This window comes from Bremia lactucae, linkage group LG1 (assembly GCF_004359215.1).
Source record: "Bremia lactucae strain SF5 linkage group LG1, whole genome shotgun sequence".
Classification (NCBI taxonomy): domain Eukaryota; phylum Oomycota; class Peronosporomycetes; order Peronosporales; family Peronosporaceae; genus Bremia; species Bremia lactucae.
The window spans coordinates 4,919,189-4,940,429 of record NC_090610.1 but is presented as its reverse complement, the minus strand read 5'-3'; the positions used below and the strand labels follow the sequence as shown (position 1 = coordinate 4,940,429).

Genomic DNA, 21,241 nt, shown 5'->3' with positions numbered 1-21,241 from the left:
CTTAAATCCCATTTATTTTGGGTAGCAAATGTGGTCGCCGCCAGATATAAATCTGGCGACCAAAATCTATATTTAATTAGCTAGGGTAAGGTTTTTAGATTTAAATAATTAAATTATGTTTAGTTCCCCTTTTGATCTTAAAACATCAAGTACCTTTCTAAGGCTTGCGCATTGATCTGTAAGAGATAGAAGCCTTTCTAAGGTATATCCTCTCGGGCACTAGTTGACACTTGGTTCTACGAACCCCTGAATCCCTTGAACTAGGATTCCTTAAGCTTTAATAGCTTGTACGATTTTCTGAGTTGTTAAACCCATTAGTTCAATAGAACTAAGTGACTCTCCGAGTCTGAAAGTCTTCCTCTGACTTTAGGAGCGAGGTAGCTCCGCTACACCTTCTAGCACTCGTAGTCAATCTTCGCCTGAGTCTTTACAAGACTAATTTCCCACGGATATGGAAGAGGTTCCAGATTTGTCAGAAGCGCAACGCGCCGCTAATGACATGCTCAAAACCTTATTCGGGCTTAAGCACGTGGAAATTATTACCTCCCAGGGGCTAGAGGTCCTGCATGCTCCAGATTTGTCAGAAGCGCAACGCGCCGCTTATGACGAGCTCAAAACCTTATTCGGGCTTGAGCACGTGGAAATTATTACCTCCCAGGGACCAGAGGTCCTGCATGTAAGGCTTGCAGCCTTCATGCGGTACGAAGCCTCCCTGGTCGGTCAGGTTACAGGACCATTTAGCGGCATCTATGCCAACCCGGTACATCTCTGTACCTGACTCAGAGCCGAGGGCTCGCCCTCTAACTGTACCTGTAAAAACATTTGAGGGAAAAGATGGAGAAAATCCCCCTTTTTGGATTAAGCAGATGGAAATGTCCATTGATTCCGCCTTGTTCTCTTCAGAACGGCAAAAGGTGGCTATGGCCATTTCCAAACTTGGAGGTAGGGCCATGGAGTGAGCACTATCTTGCAGCACGTCCTCAAACGACACTTTTTTCCCATGAGTTTCGCGGAATCAGCAAATGACCAGCATGTTTGCACCGCCTGATCAGGCTTTTCGCATGCGAGCACGGCTCCTAGCGACTCGACAGGGTAAGAGAACCCTAGGGGACTTTGTCCAGGAATTGAGAACTCGCATTGCACCTATGCATCAAGGCCTGGTGCAAGAAGCAATTGTAATGACCATCTTTATGGAGGGTCTCAATGAGGGCGTTGCCCGGACGCAATTGTTCCGATCTCATCCGGCTACATTCGAAGAGGCAGTTGCCAAAGCGCTACGCGCCGAATTTGACTTGAAGTCTGCTCGCGTTAGCACGCCTGTTTACCGAACAAGCTCTTCGAGCACATGGATTCCGTCAAATAGAGCGAAACCTTTGGATTTAAGCCTCGTTGAGGAAGGAGAAGAGGCTCTTCAAGCTGTGGAACAGCATAAGACCATCCGTAGATGTTATATGTGTGGAAGCGCGAAACATTAACGCCCTGTCTGCCCTCTTCGAAATTCGCGTAAATCTCGAAAGAGCTCCAACCCCGACCTATACTAGGGATCTGGTAAGGTGCGGGAAAACGTCAATACCCAGTAGGTGCGGGGCGCTCTACTGGGGAAGGCCTAGGCTCTGTTGAACCTCAAGGAGGTGAGAATAAACAGATCCGAGCCCCAATTAGCTCGGTGCTTAATGGCACGGGGCGGGAGTACAAACCTGGCTTGCTAGTCACTCAAGTGACTGTAAATGGCTTTGATAAGCCGTGGTCAATTTTAATTGACTCCGGAGCGTCTTGTATTTATGCTCGACGCCTTTCCCTTGTAGGAAGTCAACAATACGTTGAGGCGCTTAGAGCGCATGAAGGTGATACAATCACTGTTCGCTTAGCGACTGGGACTTGTGTCACTGTTCCCAAGGTTCCATTGAACTTAGGTATAAAGTTTTTGGATTTTGACAGTATGGAACGCTGTCTCGTCCTTAATTTGGATTCAAGATATGATCTCATCCTTGGTATGGCCTGGTTAGAATACCATGAGCCATGGGTCGATTCGAGGTCTAAAACCTTAGGCGCCACGCCCAATGTTCCTAGCAAAGTTTTGGAGAGTCATGAACCCCCTTTGCTAGGCAACAAAAGCGCTATTGGCGCACATAATTGAATGAGTCTATCAGTGTTTTAGACATTGGCATGTCTGAGTTAATAAGCGGTAGTGTTAAAAACATTAATTCTGAGCCCGACTCAGCAGAAATAAGTGGAACGGCACGTACTCCGTCGAGTGACACTCGTTATAATAACGATTCACTAAATGCTGAAAGCATTGTTTGCCTAAGTCCGAATCATCAAGGGTGCAATATTCCTGAGATACGTGGAGAGGCACGTCCAAGTCCACCAAGTATGGTCGGCCGAGGTGGCATGATACTGAGTGTTAGTAGTGACACTGTTGGCGGTTGGCCCAGACCTCAAGGGTGCAATATCCCTGAGATACGTATAGTGGCACGTCTAAGTCCACCGAGCGTGGTCGGCCGATGTGGCACCATACTGAGTTTCAATAGTGACACTATTGGCGGTTTGCCAGGGAATTTTGGGTCAAACCCTCCTAATGCACGTGAAGCGACACGTAAACGTTCGCTGGGTAAGGAAGTTAAGTTACCTAACTCCTTGTCGGATGTCAAATTAGACACCATGTCTTGTAGAGAACCAATACAGGCTGGAAAACCCGGGGACATGAATGTCCCGGCCTCTAAGCAGCGTATTGTCTCCACTCCAAGACAGGATGGACACGAAGCGTGTATACCCTCACAAAGTGATACGAGTGAGCAATTACATACGCTTGTAAATGGTGTGACCGGTAACATTCAGGGAGAAGTTAGCCTTGCGGCAATTCCTTCGTTACATGCTATTTTAAGATCTTGACGAAATGTCTATTGATGAGTGCGGTCGAGCCTTAAAAGCTGGTGACTTATCTGAAATGGTGGTCATTCGACCTAGGGCTGAGTTAAACTCATCGTTACTTCTAGAAGAAGCTGTCCTGGATGACACAAAAGCTGCACTTAGTGCGCGAAATGGGCCATCGATCCTTAAAGATCCTACGGATCCCTTTATTCCTTAATTGAGGAATTCCAAGATGTGGTATGAAATTACCCACCATATGTTTTACCTCCGGATAGAGGTGTTCGTCATGAGACTGACTTATTTCCGGGAACCAAATACTGTATTACAAGACAATGGCCTTTACCAAAGGAGCATTGTGACGTCATTGACGATTTCTTCCTTGCTGAGCACAAGCCTGGAATCGTAGGAGAGAGCAAATCTCCTCATTCAGAACCGACATTTTGTGTCAAAACGCTAAATGGTAAATGGCGCATTGTACATGCTTAAAATAAACTTAATGCGGCCACTATACCAGCACAAACCCCCATTCCTAGAAAGGATGTTCTTCAGAACAATATGGTGGGATGTACGATGTACAGTGCATTAGACTTAGTCGATGGTTACTACCAATTGCTCATGCAAGCTAGGGATATCCCGCTTACAGCGGTTAGCACCCCAAACAGCATATTATGGGAGTGGCTGGTTATGCAACAAGGGCTTTCCGACGCCCCGGCAACATTTAATCGTCTATTGACGCAACTGTTTCGCCTTCATCGAGGCTATGCATAGACTTATTTCGATGACATTTTTGCCCATTGTCGTGCAGAGCAGGGTCGGTCGAATATGGAAAACCATTTAGACTATCTGCGAGCAGTGCTCGAGTGCATGCGCACAAACAAATTGTATGAAAATGCATCTAAATGCATTTTTGGCGCAGTCAAAATTCCTTTTAGGATGCTTCATTGGAAAGCGAGGCCTTAGAGCGGATCCTGCTAAGGTAAAAGCCATACTAGATTAGCCGGTTCCTAAAAACGAAAAGGATTTGCGTAAGTGGTTGGGTCTCGCCAATTATTTACACAAATATAGCAAAAATTACGCTGATACGGCTAGGCCATTATCTAATCTCCTTAAAAAGGATACAGAATGGCGCTGGACTAGCAACGAAAATATTGCTTATCGAGCAGTTAAGGATAGTCTTATCCATGCCTCGATTCTGGCACTGCCAAACCCAAATTGGCCTTTCAGTGTCGTCTGTGACGCATCAGATTTTGCCATTGGCAGTGCTCTGTAACAAACGGATGTTGATGGGCACGAACGTGTTATTGCGTTCGAGTCTAGACAGCTTAAAGCTACGGAAAAGAACTACCCAGTTTATGACAAAGAGTTACTTGCTATGAAGTATGCCCTCGTCAAATTCAGACCTCATCTGCTCGGCTCTAAGCCGTTTGCGATTTATACAGATCATGCGGCATTACGCACGGCGACTAAGTCGCCCCATCTTTCAGAGAGAATGGCGCGATGGCTATCCTTTTTTTGCGGAATACAACATCGAGGTGAAGTATAAACCCGGCAAGCAAAATGCATTGGCCGATGCGTTATTACGCGGACCGGATTATGAGCTTTCTCATTCAACGACTATCTCGTCACCTATTCCTGAATTAATCCGTTCGGTATACTCCAGGGATGAACAGTGTGTAGCTCAGCTACGAGCTTCAAAGAACTCGGATTCAGGTATTAAATTACCGGCACGTTTGCGTGCAAGGTTACATCGATTTTTTATCGATAACAACCTGTTGCTTTATTGCACAGACATCGCGGACCCTCCGCGTGTCGTTGTTCCTCATGATGAGGATTTGAAGTACCGGATCCTCTACGAGGCACACGATACTGTTCTTGGTGGTCATCGCGGTAGAGAAAAGACTTACGGCTCTATCAGCCAGAGTTATTGGTGGCCCAAACTTTATAAATGGGTCAGCACATATGTTCGCACATGCGAAACGTGCCAACGGGTTAAACCCTCGTCACATGCTGCTGCGCCACTGGTGAGTCTTCCCGTCCCCATAAAATGCTAGAAGTCCATTGTTTTTGGGCTACCGAAAGATTCAGCCGGTAAGTCCGGTATAGTGGTCTTTGTTGACCATTTGAGCAAAATGGCTCACCTAGCGGCCGTGCCGGATTCCATTGATGGAGAGGGTTCAGCTAAGCTGTTTATCGTCGCGTGTTTCGACAACATGGTTTGCCAGTGGCAATTGTCTCTGATTGGGATCCCCGTTTCACGGGTAAATTCTGGAAATCAATTTTCCGAGTGCTTGGCACCAGATTGGATATGTCCACTGCGGACCATTTGCAGACCGATTGTCAAACTGAACGTGTTAATCGCGTTATTGAAGACGTTTTACGCAGCGTGTGTGCTCAGACACTAAAGTGCTGGAGCTCAATGCTTTCAGTAGTGGAATTTGCGTTAAATAACGCTGTTCATGCCTCTACAGGCTATACTCCGTTTTATATAAATGGTTATACCCACCCGCACGTTCCACTAACGATACCACTGCGTGGTTCAGGGCTTGGTGGGGGAGAATTAGCCGATAGCCTTGCTGATATTAGCCCTGTTGCCGTTCGGAAATAACTAAGCGAGCTTCTCGCGACGCGATTCAGTGTCTTAAGACATGTAAGGGATACGATGGCTGATAGCTAAGACAAACAAAAAGAATAAGCAGATGCCAAAGGCAGAAGCTGTATTAATTCTTTTATAGTCGGAGATCGAGTTTTACTAAACGCTAAAAATCTACCTACCAGCTTGGTTTCCGTGGCCTTCAAGACCAAATTGCGCCCGTAGTTTATTGAATCAATAACGGTCGTGGTCAAGAAAGGCCTAGCTTATACGCTAAACCATTCCAGCAAGCGTACAGCAAGCTGCGTAGACACCCACTGTTTTGCGTTGGCTTGCTTAAGCCATATCGGGACCCTTCCCACGTGGACTTGGAGGCGCTTGCGCCGAGACAGGCGGTCGTACCGCAGATTGCTGCATCCTCGCCAGGATGTTCAGCTGGCCCTCTAAACGAGGCTGCTGACATTCCAGCGTCGAAAGACGGTCCCAAACCGCCTCAAATGAGCTCTCAACCCGAGCAAGAACCTCACGAAGAAGTTGTACCTCATTCCGTAGAGCAGCAAACGCTTCCGTCGAAATTTCGGCCCCCTCCCGCGCTGCTTGATGCGCGGGGGGACTTTCAGTATCATGTGGAGAAACTTTTATAGCGACGTCATTATGAATGTCAATACTAGTATCTGGTGAAGTGGCTAGGGTACCCCTCTTCTGAAAGCTCTTGGGAGTTGTGTTGACAACACGAAACGAGTAAAAGGTGATGTCTATTCCCTTTTTTCGCCCTGGGGAAGGGCTTGCATATCTATCGTCTTAAATTTAGGTATTACATATTTAATAAAGGCTATGAGATGCGTGATGCCATTGACGCTTTGCAATCGATTTAAAGCGCCAGGGGCGCGTGTTTCCGATGGAATTTTTGATTCATCGGATAAGTCTCGTCATACTGACGGACGAGGCCCTCAACGTGAACAATCAGCTGGAAACGAGGCTCCCAGCTGTCATGTGAAGGTGGATAACCGCACCAGAGAACGAGATGATTCGTTCGCTGCCCCTTCACATCACGGAGATTTGAATACATTCCACAAGGAAACGTTGACCACCGTGGGAATCCACCAATGTGTGCGAACTCATCCTACGTTTTACGTTGGTCGGCTCCACCCGTACCATCAGAACGCGGTTTCTTTCTAGAACGGATCTGACCACCCTTTTCAAGAAATCCTAAAAGGTTCTGCTAGTCACGAACCAGATTCTCATGCTGAATCTGGAGATTCTCATGTCGGGTCCGAAGATCCTCGAAACCGCGATGAACGGAAGGCAGCTCATCACAAAGAGCGTGATATTTCCGTTTGTACTCCAACATGGAGCACACACTCTTCGAACGGCCTTCCAACCGTTCGATATGGTGAGCCTGCACCGACTGCTCTAACGAGCGATGTTTACCGCACTCGTCCTACAAATCATGGAGGAAGCGATCAATTTTGTTGATCTTCGACTCTAAACACGACACATGGGTCGGATCTAATATTTCTCGTTCGTAGTTCCTCTTCGACAAGATTGCCCGTACGCCGTTGACGTTTTTGAGCGCCAAGCTCAGGGTCAATTCGCGTCAAACGACGCTCCCCACCACTAAACGTGGGATTAGGTGGATCTAAAAGCTTCAGTGCGGCTTCGATCCTTGGTTGTACGGTCAACTGAAGCACTGAACTATCGGCTAGGCCTTTCTTCGTTTTGTGGCACAAATGCCGGACGTAACTGGCCTTTGGCCTTAAGCTTAGCGAAATCGAAGCGAAGCTTCCGTTCCAAACGAACATCACCTCTATCCGCAGACTTTCTGATATTCCAGATATTACGAATTTTGCGGGCCCGGTGAATCCAGTTCTCAAATGAGACTTCGTTTTCAGTCCTTGTTTCATTTGGAAACAAAACGATCGGAATTTACCTCATGGAGGACACCGAAGCCCCACGGGCTTGATCACGTAAACGCGTCAGATACTGGCTTCGCGTCATTACCGTTCCCGTAAGGTATTTCTCATGAAGAGCGTCGCGGGCAGCGATCTCCTCCGGCGTCCTCGCCGGGTCACCAGAGACCCAGATGGCCAAGCTACGACCCGCTATCTCTTTGAGACGCTCGTCCGCACTAAGCGGAGTGAATCTCTATTCACTATGGGCTTTAGCTTTTGCTATCTCGGCAGCTCAACGACGAACTCTTTCTTTTTATGAGGATTATCTGCTCTTGCTCTTCATCGAGCGAATTCGTAATGATGTTGGACTCAGGGTTTCGTGTCCTGCTCAATGCAGTCAAGACATCAGCGGCACCTTGTTCTGGGAATGGATTCGGGGCTCGCCGACGTTTATCCGGAGGAGAAGGGCCGTGAGCGAAAATCGTTCAATTTTCCTCCTCCTCTGATTGAGAGTGACTTTCAAAGTCCACTAATTCCTCATCGTCGAGGAAGGTGCTCAGAGTCTGTGACTCACGCTTGATTGTCATTAGACAAAGGAATAAAACACAACCGAGCGGTTAGCTGTTCAGGTTCCAACCTCAAAGAGGAAATGAAGCGAATGTTGTCACTCGGTGTTAACAGTCTGATGGGGGAGGGTGTAATGGGGCACACATCGGTTGGAGAACCGTTGTTGTGGTACATTTGCTTTATGGGTAAACACCCTTGTACCTAATTTTCAAAATAGTTATTTGCTTAAATCCCATTTATTTTGGGTAGCAAATGTGGTCGCCGCCAGATATAAATCTGGCGACCAAAATCTATATTTAATTAGCTAGGGCAAGGTTTTTAGATTTAAATAATTAAATTATGTTTAGTTCCCCTTTTGATCTTGAAACATCAAGTACCTTTCTAAGGCTTGCGCATTGATCTGTAAAAGATAGAAGCCTTTCTAAGGTCTATCCTCTTGGGCACTAGTTGGCACTTGGTTCTACGAACCCCTGAATCCCTTAAACTAGGATTCCTTAAGCTTCAATAGCTTATACGACTCCCTGAGTTGTTAAACCATTAGTTCAATAGAACTACGTGACTCTCTGATTCTGAAAGTCTTCCTCTGTTTTTAGGAGCGAGGTAGCTCCGCTGCTGTCTCCATACCGGTGCAAACGCCAATCCCGCGAAAAAATGTTTTGTTGAATTCCATGGGAAAGTCAACAATCTTTTCCGCGTTGGATTTGAAGGATGGCTACTATCAGGTACTCCCAAAAGAGTCCGATGTAGCCAAAACAGCTGTAAGCACCCCAAGCGGTATGCTTTGAGAGTAGCTTATGATACCCCAAGGTTTGCAAAAACGCACCAGCGACATTCAACCGAGTAGTGGCTCACGTGATGCGTCAACACCGTGCCTACGCGCCCCGTTTCTATGACGATGTATTTGTGCATAGTAGGGCCGAGGACGGGCTGAGCGCGATAGAGTCGCACAAGCGTCATTTAAACGCTGTGTTGCAGACTTTAAAGGACGCCCAATTGTACGTCAACTTGCAAAAGTGCGTCGTTGGGGTCCCTGAGATACCTGTGCTAGGTTGAATCGTAGGTACACAGGGTATTCGAGCAGAGCCAGACAAGGTAAAAACAGTTAAGGAATGGCCAACCCCACGGCATGTAAAGGATTTGCGCTTATTCATTTCATAGAGCTTGCTAATTACTTGCATAAGTATAGCAAGACTTATGCTTAGCAAACTAAACTATTATCTGACCTCCTTATAAAGGACACATAATGGGTTTGGTCAAAAGAACAAGAAGATGCGTTCACATCAGTGAAGCAATCACTTGTTGAGGCACCGGTCTTGGTATTGCTAGACACGGATATCCTTTAGCGTCGTCTGCGATGCAAGTAATTTTGCAATCAGCAGCGCACTCATGCAGAAGATTAAGGATGGCGTTGATCATGTCATCTTTTATCAGTCCCGACTTTTAAAACCCGCCGAACTGAAAAACCTCGTGCATGACAAAGAGCTACTTTTAATGAAGTATGCTCATGTCAAGTTCCGAGTGCACCTACTGGGCACCGAACCATTTCTGGTATATGCGGATCACGCATCATTGCGGACCGCAATAAACTCACCGCACCTCTCGCCTAGAATGGCAGGATGGCTCACATTCTTCTCTTAATTTAATTTCAAAGTTTCAAAGTTGAATACAAGCCGAATAAGTCGAATATCTTGGCTGACGCTTTATCGCGCAGACTAAACTTCGAGGTAAGACACCAGGAAAGTGTGTCTAGTGCTAAAGCACAATTTCAGCCGTCAATGTAGGTAGCCATGAGGGCATACCACGTGGCGAGCTCATTAGCCTCTGAAATAAAAGAGAGCTACAGTCCGGACGGTCATTGTCGGCTGCTATTGGATTACTTTGGCGGACGAAAGGTCACCCTTCCGTCGTACCTGAAAGCTAAGCTAAATCCCTTTGGCTACAGCGATGGCCTGTTATGTCATCAGCTGTCAACTTGTGATTCCTTGATAATCTATGTGCCTCATGACACAGATCTCAAGTTGATGATCCTTCACACGCTCCACGATGCGCCATATAGCGGGCATCTGGGCCGTGAAAGACATTATTACGAGTGTCAGAGAAATTTTTGAGCCCACACCTATAAAGATGTGTTGCCAATAATATTTGCTCTTGTAAACAGTGTCACCGCATTAAGCCTGCACCATCCAGCAGCGCGCCACCGAAGCTGCTACCGATTTCAACCAACTGTTGGAATCCAGTAAGTCTGGACTTCATGTGTGGCATGCCGTCCGATCATAAGGGTCATATGGGGATCGTCTTCTTTGTAGACGGACTAAGCAAGATGGTGCATTTAGCACAATATAAAACATCGATCGCAGACACGACTTCGTTGTAATCCACCGCGAGCACACCAAACGTGTCGATTGTGTCCATTCGTTCCAAACGTCTCACCTAATGAACCGACACAGCTCATAGAGCTTGGCGACTTCAACCCAGCAGGAACCCAACACAGAAGCAACAAATATCAGAAACTTTTGGTGCAAAAGGGCGAATGGCTGCATCTTGACAACAAACTTGCTTCTCTCTGAAGATTGCCTGCACGGTTCGGTATCCTGCGCAATGCAGCTAAAGCATCCGCGGCACCACGTGCAAGGAGGCAGCTCTCTTGTTCCTGGATCATGTTTACCGACTAAACGAAATGCCCGAGTGGATCCACGTTTTACGACTGGTTTTTGGTGACATGTGTTCGAGCTGCTAGGGAGCAAGCTCCACATGTCGACCGCAGATCATCCCCAGACTGATGGCAAAACAGAACGTGTCAAATGGGTCGTGGCGGGTGTCTTACGCATTATGCCAACTCCCAAAGAGTGGAGCAATCAATTACCCTTTGTGAAATTCGCTAAAAATAACAGTGTACCTGCTATTACGGGTGAGACACCGTTTTATATTAACGGACTGCGCCATCCTCGGACGCCAGTTCCAGTCTCGTTTGTGCGCAGCCCGAGTCTTAGTGGGGGAGGGCCCCACATTATGCTCGGTGCGAAAGAGGGACATACTTTCGTGAATTTGACGGTGACCATGATAGTATGATTTCAACGACTGAAACTTGCCCTAGTCACCCTGCCAGTTTAGCAGTGGTCAATAAAACTACGTGTTATGACCGACCTCTCGGCGGTATCATAGGCGAGTTTGACGCTTAAAGTGTGAGCGAGGCTCAATATTTTGTGGAGGAGCGATTAGCCATTACGCGTAAAGTCCGTGACGCAATGGCAAGCGCACAGGACAAGCAAAAAGAATATGCGGACCGAAATGGTCGTAAAAATAATGAACGCTTTAGAGTGGATGGAAAAGTACTATTAAGTACTGCGAACCTACCTAAAAATGCAATTTGTGTACTACCTAAAGGTACTACAATGTTGTTGCCGCATTTCATTGGACCCTTTACGGTGTTAGAAGAGGTTGAAGACCTAAATTATAGGCTTACCCTTCCCCCGTGTATGAAGACGCACCCCGTATTATACGTGGGTCGTCTGAAACGGTATGTAGACCCAAATGAGGTCACATATCCCCATCCGTCTAAGGAGACCGATGGTGATGCCGACTGTAAGTCGAGCGTCGTTCGGGTGAGGGAGACGGAGAAGACGAAAAAATATCAGCCGACCGACTCCTTCCACCACGAACAGGACTCGGAAAGCGAGGGACATCACGCGAGTAACACGGATCCCTCCGCACTATCCGCTCAAAAAGGTCCAAGGTAGTTGTGGTGGGCGCGTTAGCGAACGCACTAAGTACTTTAGTTAAGTGTCGTCACGGGAGCGGTAATCCGGCTCCTCGTGCGCACTTACTAAGTAAATAGTAGTTTTCAGACTGACTTATATTTAATCGCATTAAATATAAATACATATTTTGACCAATTAAAATGTCATCTTTATAGATAACACTTAATATGTATTGCGAGCGTATCTTTCTAGATACCTCGCGTGACGGATGACGCTAGGCGTCATCCCTCCTAATGTGATTGCACTCATGTGCATCACGTACACAAGAGTTGGTCAGAAAAGTAAACCACACCCGAGTGCGGGGTCTAATTGCTTTAATTAAGTAATTGCTTATCTCCTTAAGAACAACAATTGTACTTAATGGTGGCAACTTTAGCCCGTTTAAAGCCGAACCTTTTGCCACTGGATCCGATTGCATATGTGCCAAAGGTTCAAATTAGAGGCTCGCATATGCTATATTCCTCGATTCCACTCGATGTGGCTGCACCTGAGTGTCACTTCGTGAATCTCATCCGAGTGACGTGTCACTTAAACACAAATGAGTGAACCAATGTACACGGAAAGATACATTCTTAGGATTCTTTTATAAAATTGACTCTTTAAGATGGCAAAAAAATAGACGCTTAAATCGTGTGGTTTGAGATTATGCCGCCGAAAGCCGATTCTCTCTTCCGCTGGATTGAGGATCGCGAGTGCGAGATTCTCAAAAATACCAGTTCTTCATGGGGCCGCGTTCTCGACGCTGGCACAGGTCGTCACTCGCTTTCATGGCTGCTTAAAGGCGACGCGTCTTCTTTTATTGAAGAGGTGGTTGCTGTGACGGGGGAGGAACCTCTGGCCAATGAGCTAAGTATCGATTTTTCTCCTAGCAATACTCCGCACGCCACCCCATTAAAGGTTATGACTGGAAATTGGCAAAACGAAAAGTTTCTAGCGTTGGAAAAACCATTTGACGTTATTATCGCTGGTGAGGTGAGATACAATTGGAAATAGCGCGTTATCGTCTTACAGGTGTTCGTATAATTGGTTTGCAGACTACCTTATTGGAGCTATTGAGGGATTTGCACCGTATTATCAAGACCAGATATGTGGTAGATTAGAGCAGATGTTGGCTCCCAATGGACGAATGTACTTGGTGGGATTGCAGCCATTGATTGATCCTCAAACTTCGCTGGGCTCGAGTGACGCAGATGCTGATGCAAGCAAAATGATTCAACACGTCGCGCGGACACGTAATGCGTGTCTTCTACTGGCTGGTCGTCGCTGCTATCGCGAGTATCCAATGGAATGGGCACAGCGTCAATTGGTACAGTCAGGACTAAGTGTAACAAATACTGTGCGGTATGCCAACGTGTATGGGCTATCTGCCATAATTCGTCAACTTGAAGTCGGCAGGCGTCATGTGCCAATGTTTCAGGACGCTGATCTCGCAGCCTGCATGCAAAAAGCTCTTGACCGCATAGAAAAACTATTGAAAGACGAATTTGGGTCTAGCTCTGATGCGAAGCAACGCAAAATATCCTTTGGGTTCGACTACGTCATCGCAGCCCATAAAAAAGGTAAATTGTAGCTTTAAAATGCTCAGTAGATTTTGTCCAATCAGGACGTAATGTATTGCAATATGACTTTTTAAAGTAACGAGCAAATGCTGCGATGTCAACGTACGAGAAGACTTTGATACCGCCCCTCAATTTCTCGATGGTGGCCTCTGGTGTCTACCGTTCAGGCTTTCCTAATCGAAAAAATCACGCATTTCTCCAGCAACTCGGACTGAACTCAGTGTTGTACGTGCAATAATAAGATTCGTACATCGCGATCATTGAAGTTTCTTACCAAAATGATTTCCGCTTCGCGCAGGTATCTCTGCCACCAGGGGCACCAGCCTGAAAATGTAGCATTTTTTCAAGAATATAATATACAAGTATTTCAATGTCCTATTGATGGCAACAAGGTGCAAGATTTGGGAACTAGTTTCGTCTCGAAGCTGTTACTGATGGCGACATTGTTAATGCTGAGAACAGGAACCGTTCATCAGCATAAATCCTAACGCAATGGCCGATGCCCTGCGACATCTACTCGGTAGAACTTATGTACGGGCTTCATTTGAGTCTATGCGGTGCTTATAGATATTGTCTGTTGTTCAGATGTAAGAAATCACCCAATTTTGGTACATTGCACGAAGGGAACGGTGAGAGTATTACACTATATCTGTTTATTCGAATCAACTTCCATTTGACATCGCTGTCGATTTTGTAGCATCGTACAGGTTGCGTAATCGGGTGTATGCGCAAGATGGAAAATTGGTCTCTAACTTCGATTATCGACGAGTATTGCCGCTTTGCTGGTCCCCGTATGCGTTTGCTGGATCAGCAATTTATCGAGTATTTTACTCCGACTATTCAGTATGACGAAAGACAGAAACCAAAATGGCTTTCCACGAAAGTGTAACGTACCTCCTCATGATCTCTAGCCATCATATTTTGAGGCGTGGTCCAAAAAATTGGATTCGTGTATCAGATCAAATCAGAACAATCTTTAATGCATGAATTTTCTTATTATGCAGGACGTTTAACGTCCATACCATTGTCCCATCTGCCTACACAGAAGCCGTCGACTTATAAGTCGAGCCATCAGCAAATTTATCAATCCAAGCCTGATTCTTCAGCGGAGCACCAGACCAAGCATTTTGAAAATGATCCTCTGGCTTAAAACTTGAGGGATCCTCAATGCGCTCGACAATCTTGTGCTTAAACTTGCGAATCAAACCCTGCACAGGCCAAGCAGCTGCATCACCTAACGCGCAAATCGTGTGACCCTCAATCTGACGCGAGATCTCCTCCAACATTGAGATCTCTTCGATATCGGCATCACCTTTTTCCATGCGGGTTAATACTTTCTCCATCCAGCCCGTACCTTCACGGCAAGGCGTGCACTGGCCGCAACTTTCGTGCGTGTAAAAATGCGAGTAGCGACGAATAGCGCCCACCATGTCCACACTCTTGTCAAATATAGTTACTGCGGCGGTGCCCAAACCGGAGCCACCACGTTGCTTCAAATCATCGTAGTCCATCATAATGTCCTGACACAATTCTTCATCTAAAACGGGTACAGATGAGCCACCAGGAACACATGCTTGCAGATTCTCCCACCCTCCACGAACACCTCCACAGTGACGATCAATCAACTCACGTAGTGGAATACTCATCTCTTCCTCCACAGTGCACGGGTTGTTGACATGCCCCGAGATACAGAAAAGTTTTGTTCCGTGATTATTCTTCCGTCCGAGACCGGCAAACCATGACCCACCGCGGCGTAAGATAGTTGGCGACACAGCCACAGTCTCTACATTCGTAACAGTAGTGGGGCAGCCATACAGGCCCGTGTTGGCCGGGAACGGCGGTTTTAGACGTGGCTTCCCTTGGCGTCCTTCTAAACTTTCAAGCAGACCAGTCTCTTCCCCACAAATGTAAGCGCCAGCGCCACGGTGAAGGTACACATCAAAGTCATAGCCGGAGCCGCAGGCATTTCGACCAAGAAAACCTTGTTCGTAAGCCTCGTGAATGGCTTCTTGAAGAATAAGCGCCTCGTTGAAAAACTCACCGCGAATGTAAATATAAGCGGCTCGAGCGCGCATAGCGAAGCCAGCAATAAGGCATCCTTCGACGAGTTTGTGCGGGTCTTTTCGCATAATTTCGCGATCCTTGCAAGTTCCAGGTTCACTTTCATCGGCATTTACTACCAAAAACGATGGTCGGCCGTCCGTCTGCTTCGGCATAAAGGACCATTTAAGGCCAGACGGGAAGCCGGCACCACCGCGGCCACGCAAACCGGAGTCTTTTATTTCTTGAACAATCCATTCCGGACCCATGCAAAGAAGGTCTTTCGTGCGATACCAGTCTCCTCGACGCTGCGCTCCGTCAACACGCCAGGTGTCCTCGCCGTATACATTGGTAAAAATGCGGTCCTCGTCTTTGAGGCCTCCATACACGCGAGCCATCACGGGCTCTTCGGCAACCTGCAAGTAGTCGAAATAATGTACGATTACGTTAAGCTATTTTGCAGCTTAATTTTTCAGAAGCAACACGTACAGAGTTGGCCATAGCGGCGCTGGTTCGTAAACCACGGGCAGCTACATATCCATTTAGTACAAAATTAAGGTCAAATTAGTAAGTAAACATGGAAATAGAGCGTTGACGCAACGACCTTGCGAAAGCGTCTTCCCGGCCACGCGAACGAGGCCCTTCATTGCTTCAGGTTAATAACAGTGCTCCCTCCGCCTGGGCCGTACAAGTTTGATGCGATTCAACAGGTAATTCTTTAGAGTGGACCACCTGTCGTTAGCTATTATTAAAACTACCACAAGCATAATTAACAACTTCCCATTTCCATGCTCTCCGCTAATAAATACTCGCTAGTATCGCAAAATCTGCTCGTCTTTTAGTTGACTGGAATGAGCAAGTAGACTGTACTTATATATTTTGTCGTGGTGCTATCATTTTTGCAGCTATTAGTCGGTGTGGATGGAGACAGCACATCATCAAAAGAACTTCTTAGGACGCTGTCGAAAGACTGTGCATCGTATGGTAGCAATTGCTTCTCCGTATCGGTGAAAGCATGCTTTGCTAGATTGGAGAAGTTGAGTATGTAATTCCAGTTGGCCAAGTGAGCAGTGGCCGTAAGCTGGATTCTGCCCAATTCTAACATCACTGTATCGCACTATTAAGCCAATTTGCGCCTTTGTCGAGGCTGGATCATTGCGAGAAGCTGTCAGACGTGACTAAAACAAGCAATGCTGGCTGCAATAGGTCCGTCGATGATAAAGGGATGTCGAAATGAGTGGACCACAGAAGCTGACACGGGCCAGTGTAACCAGAGTGACTTTTTTATTACAAAGAAGGTATTGTTGGCAAGTGGCATTCACCAGTGCCTAAACAAGGCGAAATGTGTCACGAATAATGGTAATATGCATCAAGAATATCACCAAATCGGCAGATCAGCAGTGCGGCTGGATCAATACAAGCCAGACACCATGCAGTGGTCTAGGCACTTACACGCCGCTTGCGAATTGCGCTTGAGAAATATTTTGTATGGAAGTGCGATGCCGGCTATAATTCGTCCGATTTGCTATGCTGTCACTTGGAACGACTGCAGTAGCGCCGCGCAATGTGAAAGCGAATGAACCTGCGACTTTAAAGATAGCTATAATATTGGTTCGTGTGCATGTGAAGCTTGGAGCTAAAGGCAAGCAATGAATTGAGTGTGATAAGTAGCTAGTGCTGACATTTTTCGGAAATGGGCACGGGACTTGCGGTACTAATGGTAAGTGCACATGTAATTCGGAGTACAAGGGCACTTTTGCGGCGAGTTGACTGTAATTAAGGGGATCGAATCTTCAAAGTGGACAGTTTTGAGTGTAACTGCATAGTTTTGATATGTTGAGGACGAATCATTCACTCACATGGTCATCACATGGTCACGGCAAGAATCACACTATAAAGTAATTATTAGAATAATGCAGATCTTGCCCTCACTACCGCTACTGAATGAAATTAATCAACACCTGAACTGGTCGATTCAAAACAATAATTGGCGGCAGCTTGTACGTCCCCTCTGGTTCTTTGTAATGCCTCAATTGCAGATTCGCGTGAGAAACCCATGTCAAGAAGCTGTTGCACTCGTATCGACTTTCGAAATCGAATTATAAGCGGACGCGTTTGAGCTTTAATCATCTTCAGTGCGCGATCAACCTGGTAGTGTTGGAGTGGGTGTCCGTTGGCGTGCAGAACAGTGTCGAACAGACCAATTTGGCCACATTTTTCGGCACTAAACATACCACCGTTGGCTCCGCGGGGGAAGCTAGTCACGCACAGCTCGTTGCCGATCTTTTGCAAGTACAAGCCAAGTAACAATGCCTCGCCAAAGCGCACATCGTACTCGCCCTCGCCTAAAGCAGCATACATAGAGATTGAGCGAGGACACATGGCGATTGCCGCTGACACGGGCGTAATGTTTTGCGTAACTGAGTTCCGACGGCTCAGCTCCTTCAATTCAATGTCAGGGCAGATTTCTAATTCAGTCACCAAGTTTGTATTTTGTGTCGCTAATTCTGTATCAACGGTATGAAGCTCTGCTTCGTCTTGCCGCTGCACCGCGGGCCGCTCGAAATCGAAGGACTCCTCTTGAATAGATGGTGGCAATAATTCCCCATGCTGCGACCCAATCGACAAGCTTTTTCGCCGCTCCAGATGACGAATGTCCACATGTGAAAATATGCCTACAGATGAGTCCTTGCGTTGGTCAGGCAGTTCGTAAAACAGCAGAACCGGTTGAAACCGGCCCTTTAGACACTCGGATACGACGTTGCTCCAGGGTCCCATTTCTAAAACTCGCGAGTCGTCAATTAGCAACCACATTTTGTGTGCTGTGCTGTAGAAGAGAGCTACGTAGTGACGTCCATAATAGCAAACAAATCCTCGCAATCGGTACGTCGTACGCAAACCACCATTCTTAAATCGAATGACCGGGCCCGCAGCCTCAAAGCATTTGGCTAAATCCAAGCGGTCGTCAATATTTTCTAATACTCCCTGGACCTGCTCCTTTGTCGCACTTTGTGTAGTCCATAGAATTGACACTGCAAAGACCATTGGGAAGCGATGAATTACCCGCTCTTTCCTAGGCTTGCCACTACAGCCCGTTTGCTCACACTTGGATGCCACATCCAACTCCTGGGCTGTAAGCCGACGATACATCTGCTCTGAAGATTCGTACTTGCAAGCATACAAGTCGCTCGCGTACGTTGAGTACACAAGATTTGAGTATAAGTTCCACGGTGAGCTGTGGTTGCAACCATCGCACACATATCGATCATATATTTGGTGCGAAAAGACAAGGTGTGGGATGCTGTTGTCGTCAAAGACAGCCTGCGGTTTTTCCTCGTAAGCTTCAGCGCTAACGACCCGAACAAGCGACTTGACCATCATTGTCGTCTTTTGCGTCTCTTCAATCTCCGTAGCTTCGGTCTGCTGGTGCATTAAATTCAACAGTGCAAGCAGCGTCTCCTCCGCATCGTACATCGCGCCTTCTTGAAAATTCTTATCAGCCGAGTAGAGCACACTTAAGCCCTTGCGAATAGAGCGTGAGTGAAGTGCTCCACTCGATGTATCGTCGTACTCCATCAACATCGACTTCAGTGCCCGTAACACATTAGACTCGACCGAGCGTGATTCTTCTTTAACTTCTACATGCAGCAAGAAATGCCGCATCGATGTCAAGTGCCAAAAGCTTTGAATAACTACGTTTAAAAAACAATTATTTTCTCCCGATGCATTTAATAATCCACGATGCACAGATGCCCCCTTAACCCATAAATTCGCTTCCTTTTTGCTATTGCCAAACAATGTGGTCGCTTGTGCATCCGACAACACATCTGAGCTCTGATTGCTAAGCGGCACGATCGCATTTGTACTGGGTGGCCAATTTTCTTCTTCACGGCTTGTAAGAACTCTTAAATGATGGATCCAATTACTGGCCGAAGTCGCTGCCAACCCATCTATCTCTAGCACCTTGTCCACATGATCATCAGCTTGCTTTACACTTACAAGGAAAGAATAGCGGCGGCCGTCCCAAGGTGCCACGCCCAGAACCCTGTAGCTGCGGAGCGGCTTGACCAAGCCAGACTGCAGATCGCCTGTGCTGGGTTGGAATTTAAATGTGCTAAGCAGCAGCGTGTCTCGAGTCAAGATGCAGTAGCGTACGTGTCTTGGACGCACATTAACCATACTACGCGTTTTAAGATTAAGCCACCCGCGATGTACAATTTCCCCAAAAGCAGACTTCAAGGGGTCATTCTCACTGGACAGCAGCGTGGGCTCCAACGAAGTCGGCTGCATCAACGTTCGTTTTACAACTATGGATACCTAGGGCCACATGATGCAATAGAGGTGTCAGAAGTTGTCCATGAGAACAAGACGAGGGCAATCATTTACCGTGAAGGAATAGCAAGTTCCGGCAGAGTAGCTACGTCGTTAAAAGGAGTAAGTTCCGACAATGTGTTTTCATTGGTAGAAATTTAGCTTTGCAGCACACAGTTCGCTATTCATATATGCATTTTTAGGTAGTATACGGTGTCCAGATATCTGCCATGATGGCACAGAAGGTGTACCGCTTGCAGTGCGAGCTACACAAGACCAACTTGCGCGAGAGGAAAGACGTGCGAAGTCACCTCAACAAGCTATTCGACATCAAAAACAGACTGGAAGAATTTGATTCGCCGGTGAATGATTTAGAAATGGTAGACAAGATGTTGTGTAACGGGGTGTATGGTTACATGAAATTAACACTTATAAGGTTGTTAATTAATATATTATCTGAAAGGTAGATAATATTTGGAGGATATTACTTTATTTAGTAATATCCTGAATTCTTATCCATAAATAGGTATAGGCCATTATGCCTATTTATTCCGCAGACTAATCAGCTGTAGAAGTAATCAAAGAGAGTTACAAGATAAGATAGATAAGAATTCATTTACATGTTTAGTATTAGTTTATAGTTAAGTCAGCATTCACAAAGATAGATTAAGAGACACTTAACTATATTGATACAGTTTTCATTTTACCCTCTTAAGTTAACTTGTCTTAAGAGAAGTCTTCCTCTGCACGTACAGTGTACGTCACCTAACGAAAGGCACCACTCACAACTAAAGCAGTGTGAAGTGGACTTGTACTGAAACAGTACAAGTCGTAGTGCCCCGTTACATGTTGCGGAGCTTGCCAACGATCCCATGTTATAATGAACTTCGACAGAAGGGTTACTTAGCTCCAATATGGGCAAATATACCCCGGATTTGGTCCGTTAGTTGATCCTAACCGCAGAATTGCGCACTCAATGTAGCGGGGCACTACGACTTGTACTGCTTCAGTACAAGTCCACTTCGCACTGCTTCAGTTGCGAGTGGTGCCTTTTGTCACTTTTATGTACACTAGTACGTGCAGAGGAAGACTTCTCTTTAAGATACTTACCTTAAAGAGGGTTAAATATAAACTGTATTAATATAATTAAGTTTCTCTTCTTTCTATCTATTAATGCTAACTTAATTATGAACTAATACTAAACATGCATCAAAAGGCCCATCGGAAAACACGCGCCCCTGGCGCATGTGAAACGAGTGCAAAGCGTCAATCGCATCGCGCATCTCATCAGAGATGCGAGCTCTTCCCCAGGGCGAAGAAAGGGAATAAACATCACATTGAAATCTTATCTGTCTCTCTTTCTTTGTTTATGTTTACAGCTGATTAGTCTGCGGGATTAATAGATACAATGGCCTATACCTATTTATGGATAAAATTTCTGAACATTACTATATAAAGTAATATTCTCCAATAATTATCTACCTTTTAGATAATATATTAATTAACAGCCTTAAGTGTTAATTTCATGTAACGATACACCCCGTTACATCACCCTCCCTTAAACGATAATCACTCTGACTGTCATTGGATGGAGTGGTCACTGTGTGACCACTTAATTTAGAAAATGATGTTGATTGGTCAGAACCATCATTT

The 21,241-nt window shown here is 46.2% G+C and overlaps 3 protein-coding genes across 3 annotated transcripts; 1 reads left to right on the top strand and 2 right to left on the bottom strand.

Moving 5' to 3' along the window:
- Positions 1-12,235: 12,235 nt before the first annotated feature.
- On the top strand, positions 12,236-15,793 carry CCR75_002090 (uncharacterized protein). The gene is made up of 8 exons (XM_067960190.1): positions 12,236-12,645; positions 12,713-13,237; positions 13,314-13,462; positions 13,536-13,629; positions 13,700-13,757; positions 13,823-13,866; positions 13,935-15,695; positions 15,769-15,793. The coding sequence occupies exons 1-3, from the start codon at positions 12,324-12,326 to the stop codon at positions 13,412-13,414; spliced, it is 948 nt and encodes a 315-aa protein (XP_067822468.1). The 5' UTR covers positions 12,236-12,323; the 3' UTR covers positions 13,415-13,462; positions 13,536-13,629; positions 13,700-13,757; positions 13,823-13,866; positions 13,935-15,695; positions 15,769-15,793.
- On the bottom strand, positions 14,275-15,924 carry CCR75_002091 (uncharacterized protein; the record flags this gene model as incomplete). Its single annotated transcript, XM_067960191.1, has 3 exons — positions 14,275-15,693; positions 15,767-15,807; positions 15,882-15,924. The coding sequence occupies 3 exons, from the start codon at positions 15,922-15,924 to the stop codon at positions 14,275-14,277; spliced, it is 1,503 nt and encodes a 500-aa protein (XP_067822469.1).
- Positions 15,925-16,088: 164 nt separating this feature from the next.
- CCR75_002092 (uncharacterized protein) lies at positions 16,089-19,567 on the bottom strand (the record flags this gene model as incomplete). Its single annotated transcript, XM_067960192.1, has 1 exon — positions 16,089-19,567. One exon carries the CDS (start codon positions 19,565-19,567, stop codon positions 17,228-17,230), a length of 2,340 nt encoding a protein of 779 aa, XP_067822467.1. The 3' UTR covers positions 16,089-17,227.
- Between the last annotated feature and the right edge of the window lie 1,674 nt (positions 19,568-21,241).

Coding starts and splice junctions, on each gene's coding strand:
- CCR75_002090 (XM_067960190.1), top strand. CDS start 12,324: ATGCCGCCGAAAGCCGATTCTCTCTTCCGCTGGATTGAGGATCGCGAG. Junction 12,646..12,712: donor ATTTGACGTTATTATCGCTG/GTGAGGTGAGAT, acceptor ATTGGTTTGCAG/ACTACCTTATTGGAGCTATT. Junction 13,238..13,313: donor CATCGCAGCCCATAAAAAAG/GTAAATTGTAGC, acceptor GACTTTTTAAAG/TAACGAGCAAATGCTGCGAT.